This window comes from Rhinopithecus bieti, unplaced genomic scaffold (genome assembly GCF_001698545.2).
Source record: "Rhinopithecus bieti isolate Rb0 unplaced genomic scaffold, ASM169854v2 scaffold_3316, whole genome shotgun sequence".
In the NCBI taxonomy this organism is placed as follows: Eukaryota; Metazoa; Chordata; class Mammalia; order Primates; family Cercopithecidae; genus Rhinopithecus; species Rhinopithecus bieti.
In genome coordinates this window covers 331,753-339,909 of record NW_016804424.1, presented here as the reverse complement: position 1 = coordinate 339,909, position 8,157 = coordinate 331,753, and the positions used below count along the sequence as shown (strand labels likewise).

General features: G+C 33.8%; 1 protein-coding gene across 1 annotated transcript in view; it reads left to right on the top strand.

The window, feature by feature from the left end:
- The first annotated feature begins 215 nt into the window (after nt 1-215).
- The window catches only part of ADGRL4 (adhesion G protein-coupled receptor L4), a 135,752-nt gene continuing 127,810 nt past the window's right edge, over nt 216-8,157 (top strand). Inside the window, exons 1-2 of the mRNA XM_017868252.1 lie at nt 216-407; nt 1,836-1,985. Of these exons, the coding sequence (XP_017723741.1) occupies nt 386-407; nt 1,836-1,985 (172 nt within the window). The 5' untranslated portion in view covers nt 216-385. The remainder of the gene's footprint in view (nt 408-1,835; nt 1,986-8,157) is intronic.

Here is an 8,157-nt window from a genome sequence, read left to right as displayed (position 1 = left end):
AGCTCCGGAGGGGCTCTGCATGGATCTCAGAGACCTTTGCTTTTTAAGAATTCACTTTTAGGGTGTCACTCTGGGAGGTGCGCCTGGGGACAAACTGATTCCTCATTGGGGCTGTAACATTGCTCAGGGTCAGTGGTCACCAGGCAGGGAATAGAGCCCAGGTGGCGTGGGGAAAGGGGATGGGGGCCGGACGTGGTCAGAGGACTCAGGACTTGACTCACACACTCACACAAAAGAGGCCGGAAAGTGTCCGGAGGAAGCCGGCGCGTCACGGACGACGGATCCGGGACCCTGCCGCGCCCGCCCAGCGGCGCCGGGTCCCGGGTCCACAGCCGCACTCACCCCGCCGCTCTCTCCGCCACCGCCACCACCGCGGCCACCGCCAATGAAACTCCTCCCGCTCCTAGGTGAGTGCTCAGCGCCCCTGGTCGCCGAGGTCGTCCGAGGGGCCAATGCCTTGTAGGGGACGGGATTTTTTAAGAGGTGGAGCTCACATGGCAAGTGGATTTGGCAAAATCTACGAGGAGAATTGACTTAGTACTTCTCAGGATGTTTTTCTCCTTGACCTTTCAACTCTAAAGCTGAATATTCCAACGTCCAGGGAATGTTACCTTTTTATTCCTCTTGAGGAAGTGTCCAGCGTCCCCTTTCACCTTTCTTCTGTTCTGACCTGAAGAAATTTGGGAAATCCAAACCATTAACACCCATGGGAGGCTTCCTGGCATTTTAAGGGGATTGTCGAGCCAAGTTTGAGCTTCATTTTATTTTGACCACACTGTGCAGAAAGATAGTAAATGACATCTCTGAGGGTGAAATAATTCCGGCTTAGTCAGTATACATAGTTATTTGCCACTAGGATTTAGAACAGAATACTTAAGAATCTCTTGGTACCTGATAAGGACAACTTATGCTAGGTGACTGTTTTCAGAAGAATGACCTCATGCTTTATAGCTGTTGGTCTTCAAGACTCTTGAGAAGGTCTGGTAAAACAATAAAAAAGGAGCCTTCTGTACTTTTCCTTATCTTTTCCTATCAGTCCACAACATATAATTTCCAAATGTATTTCAATAACTCTGATGTATAGTCTTGTTCTTTGCTTTGTTTCTTTTTTTTTTTTTTTTTTTTTTTTTTTTTTTTTTTTTGGTCACATTTGTGTGCTGTTCCATTTCTGGAAGATCATTCTTTGACCATAATGTTGAGTTTGTTTTTTTGTTTTTGTTTTGTTTTTAAATTTCCCCTAATGGAAAAAAATAGTGAAATAAATTTTATTATGAATAATTGAATTGAAAACCATTGAAATTGAAAACAATCATTAGAACACAGAAAAAAACAGCAATTGCATCTGTTCTCCTAGATAAGATGTCATCTTAAAATAACACAGATTTGAATTTACAAAAACCCAAATACTCAATTTACCTTCATTTCTACACAGAATTACTCCCAGAGGAGGGAAATTGCTTTACAATCAGGCAGTTCCCTTTCAAAGTATCTCACCTCAGAATGAAGGGTAACACTGAATCAACATGCTATACTGATGTGGGAACACAGTTTTTATTATAAAGTTGAGTTGTTTATTACATTTTAGCTTCGTTGAGATTTACTTGATAAAGGTTGAAATTGGAAAAAAATTGAAAAAAAAAGCCTTCATCTTAAAAGCAAGTTTTACTTACTTGCTGTTGTGCTATTACTTAGCTAAGTACTCTCTTGGGAAAATTTATAATCCATTTATCTAAATAGAAAGAGAGGATAATTTATGTTTATTATACTCTAATTCAACAATGGGAAGAGGTGTTTCTTTTACTTTTTGAAAAGGTGTATTTCTGTATTTTATTTAGTGGTTTTTTCCACTTTGTTGAATTGTTCCTATACTCAAAATTGCACCAAGACACCTTGTCTCCCAAATGCAAAATGTGAAATACGCGATGGAATTGAAGCCTGCTATTGCAACATGGGATTTTCAGGAAATGGTGTCACAATTTGTGAAGGTAAACAAGCTTTATTACTTCTTTTGGATTATACTGTAAGATTCAATTCTGATGTGGATGTTTTTCTGTCCTCCAGAAACTAACTTGTTTTGTTACACAGTTTAATTTCATATATTTAAATTACGCTTAAGTAGCTAAACAGTAAGTTTGACTTCACTTGTCAAAATTTATGCTTGTTATTGATTTTAAATAACTTCATGCATATCTTATTTTTTGATGCAAACATTAAAGATTTCCCTTTAACTCATGCTGGAGATCCAGGTATAGAGGGCATAGTCAACAGATTTGGGAACAAAAGAGTTCATGAAATTTAGACTATACTGGTATGGATTGCCTTCATATAGCTTCTTTACTACTTGATATATGATACCAAGTATATAAGTATTTGTATACCTATATGGTATATGATACCACTTATACAGGTACTTGACTGCCTATATTTGGAGATAATATTAAGAGATTCATGGTTTTCTCATGCATATGCTGGGCATAGGAAATGACAAAAGAAAGAGAGAATTCTGAAAAGACATCATCTTTTGAAAAAGTAGATAATAATCATAGAACTTTATGCTACTGCCCAGAGACAGAATGCCAGAAAGCATCCTTGTAGGATGCAGTGTAGCCCATTGATTTGATCAGCAGGACACCATCTGATAATCAAATTTAAATAATTTCGTGTCTGTAGTTGTCACCTTACCCTTAATCCTCCACTCCCCTTAACACACTCAATCTTTTTAAATTCATTTTCAGTAAAATCTAGTTTTAACTGGATCCATAGACCAACATTCTGTGTAGAAGAGAGAGAGAGAAAAAAAAGTACTAGGTCATACAAATTAGTTTTAAAATATAATTAAATAGCAAGTTCAAATTAAAGCTGTGTGGTGTTATGCATCTAAATGTATTTAAGATAACATGAACTTTTTCTAATTAGGCCAGGATATTGTATATTGTTAATATTGTATATGTTTGCTTACAACATAAACAAGTTGTATCTTGTGATTGAATTATATAGACTCTTTAAAAAGATTAAATATGCAGTGTTTAGTAAGACCAAACCTCATCATAATTAGGTTGAATGTTTAAAAAGTGTACAGCAAAGCTACAGTTCGCTTAATGGTGCATTAAATCAGGCGTTTCTGCTTGTGTACACAGCCAGAATTTGTAATATACTATTTTACAAGAATTACAAAATCCTTTTCATAAATAATCTTAGAAATTTATTGTGTATTTAATTGAACGGCATTATAGCAAGTGGAAAGTTGAGTGACCTTAAAAATACTGCATCTCACAAATTAGTGTGCTTTTCCACTAATCATTACAAATTGTACCATAGTACTTCATAACCAGAGTTGCCTTTTTGTTTAGATACTTTTCAATTGTCATGCTTACCATAAGTAACATCAAAATTTTTCACAATTTGGACCTTTAGCAACCAACCAGCTTATAATCATGTCTTTAATGATTTCTTTTAAAACACATCTTCCATTATCCAATGCAGTTGTTTTCCCCGCTGCCTAAGTCAATAACTAGCTAATGAACAGAAAATATTTTCCCTTGGAAAGAAAATTCTTTAAGACCTTTTGGCCTGCAATTTCTTTTCACACAGAACATAATTTGTAATGGGAATTTATTTCCTTCTTAGGTTCATGTTAAACTTAAAGTCCCTTTCTGTTTAAAAAAAAAAAAACTCCATATACACTTGTTTTGATATTTATTATCTGAGATTTGTAGTGTCTTCTTAAAACTGTTCAAACAGTGGTTTTCATCTTTTTCACCTTTTATTAATTCACTGACAGGTTTTTAACCATTTTTAGTCAGGATAGTTAATATGCCTTTTAGGATTAAAACACTGCATTCCCATCTGCTGAATAGTCTAGGTTATATTTTGAGTTTTAAGATTCTTGTTGGCATTTTTGTCTCTAAAGAGATTCCTCACCTTTCCTATCTTTCTCTAAGATTGGTATTAGGTCAAGATGAAATGACTGGACAGGAGATAAGCTACAGAGGATGCCTACTTTTTGATGAATAGAATTTGTTTTCTTTTATCTGTCTTCAATATCACCGTTATCATAAAATTTGTCTCTCTCAGAGGTACCAAAGACATGTTGTAGTAACAACCCAACCTCACCAAACATGTTAAAAGAGCAAATTTTGAAGAAGTAATTTATAATTTGTTTTGCATGGTCCTAAAGAAATAAGCTTTAATTGTAGTGAATTTATTTAATTTAATCATTTTTTAATTCAACAGATGTTTATTAAGCACTTTCATCATTATCATAATCACATCAATATTAGAATAACTAATATCTACTCTGTGCTGAGTCCAAAAAATTAATTAACAGAGGCCTTACAGTCAGAAGTACTGATTAGGAGTACAGGCTGTGGAATCAAACAGACTTGGATTCAAATATTGGCTCTACCACTTGTTTGGTTGGTTGACCCTTCCTACTTCATTTTTATTCTACCTAACAGAGTCATTTCCTAATACACATAATTTATCATGGAACTCAGCTACTTAATACCTGCCAGGGACTCTTCCTTGTCAACAGGATAAAGTCTAGGCCCTTAACATTCTTTCTTAATTCCCATTGCCTTCTCAACAAATATGCCCTCTGATATATGTCTGTCATGAAATTCTTGGAACTCCTTTAAAAATATCATACATGTTCAAATTCTAGGTATTGGCTGATGAGTAAAGGGAATAATTAATGGCCAAAATGATTTTTCAAAACGTTGTATGCTTATAAAGTAATATATGGGGAACATTTTTTCATGAGTAGCATGGAGTAAAGACAATTTGAAAACTTTTGAGATGTTTTGAGCAATAGCAAGCTGACTCTAATAAATGTATTGACTTTCAAGTTGTTACTTCTCATTTGGATGTATATGTTCCATTATTTGTTTAAATATAAATGAATTATTTTCATGCGTTCATCTTATAAACATTATAAGTGGAATTATCATTAAGTGGAATTCTTCAGAATTTCACTTCCAAAGGAAATTGCTAATGTCTCTTACCCTAAAATAACAAAAATAAACCTAATATGTTACTGAAACAAATCCAAGAGGTAAACCAGGCATTTCTGGTTTTATGGTTTTCTGGTTTTCTAAAATATGTTTAGAAAACATATTTATAATGATATTATTAATGCAAACATTTTTAAATAACCATTACAAAGCAGAAAACAATAATCAAAAGATATTAGTGCATTTTGAAGAAGAGATCAAGCATTTTCCTCTATGATAAAATATCATACTTACCTTTAAAAAATGAGAAAAAGGCAAAGCCATTTACTTATTTTAGCAATTACAATATTCATTGTATCCCCTTCATACTAGACATTTTCACAAAATGGTACATTTTCACAAAATGGTACCTCTAAGCAATTAGCATAACAACAGTATAATTTGCTTACCTAAAAAGATTGTCTATCAGCGTATTTTTATCATATCCTAGTGAATTAAATAGTCTGCTCACCAAAGTTAATCTATTCACGGAGATAGTGTGTTACACAAATAAGCAAAGTTGAAGTTCACAAATTGCTTTAAAATTGTATAAATATGGATCTTATGTGAAAGTACATACCCAGAATATAGAGTTTATCAAAACTATCTGCTTCAGGTCCCTCTGGAGAATCTATTTTTTGCAGTAGCTTCTAAATATTTTCTNAAATTACAATCCTCAAAAGGAGGTGGTTCCTGATTTTCAGGTAATATTTAAGGACTATTTCAAAATTTGCAAGTATATATCTCAATAATATCATATGTATGTTTTGCTTCATGTACAAGACATGTTACTAAAAATCGTAGGGAATTTTTATGTATCTCAGAGGAACTTCTTAAATGAATACTACAGCAAACTTGAAAAAGTTTAAACTCAGATGCGCTACTGGAGAGTCATGTATCAAATTTGTTTAAAGAGAGGTTTATATTTCCTTGGGGTTTCTGTATTAAATGGGAAATGTAACCTCTTTAAGAAATTATAGTCTAAATTAACCCAAGGTTTACCTTCCAGGATCACGATTTCTGTAAACTTCATCCAAGTAAATAAAATATCTTGCCAATTTCAGAAATTCTTTTCTTTGTATTGCAAATATGACCTCTTTTCTCTCTTCACAAGAAAGGTTCTACAGTAGAGATATCTACCACTATAATTAGTTGGAACTTCCACAGAAATATCCACTCAAAAATATTACACATTCCATCAATATATAGAAAGAGGAAAATAAACCAATAATACCATTATAAAAACTTCCTTTAGGTTAATATTTGCTTTGAAAAGAGAAGGAAAGGGGCTTGTGTGATATGAGTTTTGCTGATCAGTTCCACAGTTTTAAAACCAAAGACTTCGCTGATCCGGTTTATTAAGGTCAGTTTAACAGACTAAGTTTTAGGAATCATTTCTCTAAATCATCTTGCTTCATGTTTATCTCACAGGATAATTGCCAAGAATGAATCAGATACAGCTAAGAAATTTCTTGAAATCTTAAAGTAGGATTTAATATGAACATATGATTTTGGATTTTCCCAAGTAACCGATAATGAAACCTAATTAAAATTTTCTTCAAGTAGAAGCCTCATTTATTTTAATAAGTATTATCCAGATGGATTCATTGAATATTTAGAACCAGAAAAGTAATATCAAGTAACTAATAGGATGAAGAATGAAACTGAAATAATAAAAATGAACACACAGCTTCTGGGTTCTAATTTTAAGAATAAAAGTTATGCAATATTTTTTACTAAATCGATCTTAAATAAGACTTTGCACAATATATTTTCTACTTATGCACAGAAAATACCTTCTGGGTTGACATTATTTGAATGTTGATTTTTTTTTTTCCAAATTAAGAATCCCATTTTCTGTTTACACTTAAGGTTCTGCCATCAGTTTATAAAGTTGATGATAGGTAGAAAGATAGATACAACTACAGATGTGCATCATATAATATGTATTAGTGATAAGGAATCAATGACAATAAAAATTGAATGTGCTTTTCCTAGAGCTTGTGTTCATTTTGCATGCAAAGTGAACACAGTGGCTGTACCATCTTATATTTCCTGTTCTGCCATATATTTTGAAGCTGCTATGAATGTAAAACTAAATAAAAATTGTATTCTAAATGTGGATTATCATACATTTTAACTCCTGTTGCTTTTCCATGAAAATTCTGGTAGAAGGGTGACCAAAGAAATAGTAGAGATAGCACTTCCAATGCTCCCCCTAAAATCATTGAGTCCAAATTTTCCACTGTGTTTATTATAGTTCTAGTCTTTTGTCAATATTTTAAGGTTGCAAACCTTATTTTCCAAAATTGATTACATTTCTGTTATTCTGGAAATGTCAGCTGTCTATAGTCCCAATTTTAGGGCACCAGCACACTTTTAGTAAACTCCTGGTTATTTTAAAAGTAGATTATCCAGTCTTGCACTCACCTGTGTTCCCCTTATTTCTCTTCTTCCTTATTTACTCTCTTTAATTATTAAGTAAGTTTCAGGTTTGCAGCTTAATAAAAAAATTTTATATTAATGTTGGTTTTAGTGACTTCTGTGAGCTAGACACTATTCTAAGCACTTCACATGAATTTTTAAATTTAATTCTCACAATACTTCTCTGAAGTAAGGGCTGGTATTATCCCCAATTTATAGATTAAAGTAATTTGCCAGAGAAAGTATATACAAACAATTGCCTCATATAATCCTCAAACTACTCTGTGACGTAGGTCTGCAAATAAAGAAAGTGAATCTCATTGAGATAAAATGAATTATTTTGGTTCTATCCCACCCCCATCAGCCTTTTCCCTGCTGCATTATCAAAACAATCATATATATATGAAGATATTTTAAGAAGCTGGCTGGGTGCGGTGGCTCATGCCTGTAATCCCAGCACTTAGTGAGGCTGAGGCAGGTGAATCACCAGGTCAAGCGATAGCGACCATCCTGGCAACATGGTGAAACCCTGTCTCTATTAAAAATACAAAAATTAGCTGGACATGGTGACACATGCCTGTAGTCCCAGCTACTCAGGAGGCTGAGGCAGGAGAATTGCTTGAACCTGGGAGGAGGAGGTTGCAGTGAGCTAAGATTGTGCCACTACACTCCAGCCTGGCGAGAGAGCAAGACACTATCTCAGAAAACGAAAAAAAAAAAAAAAAAAAAAAAAAAAAAAAAA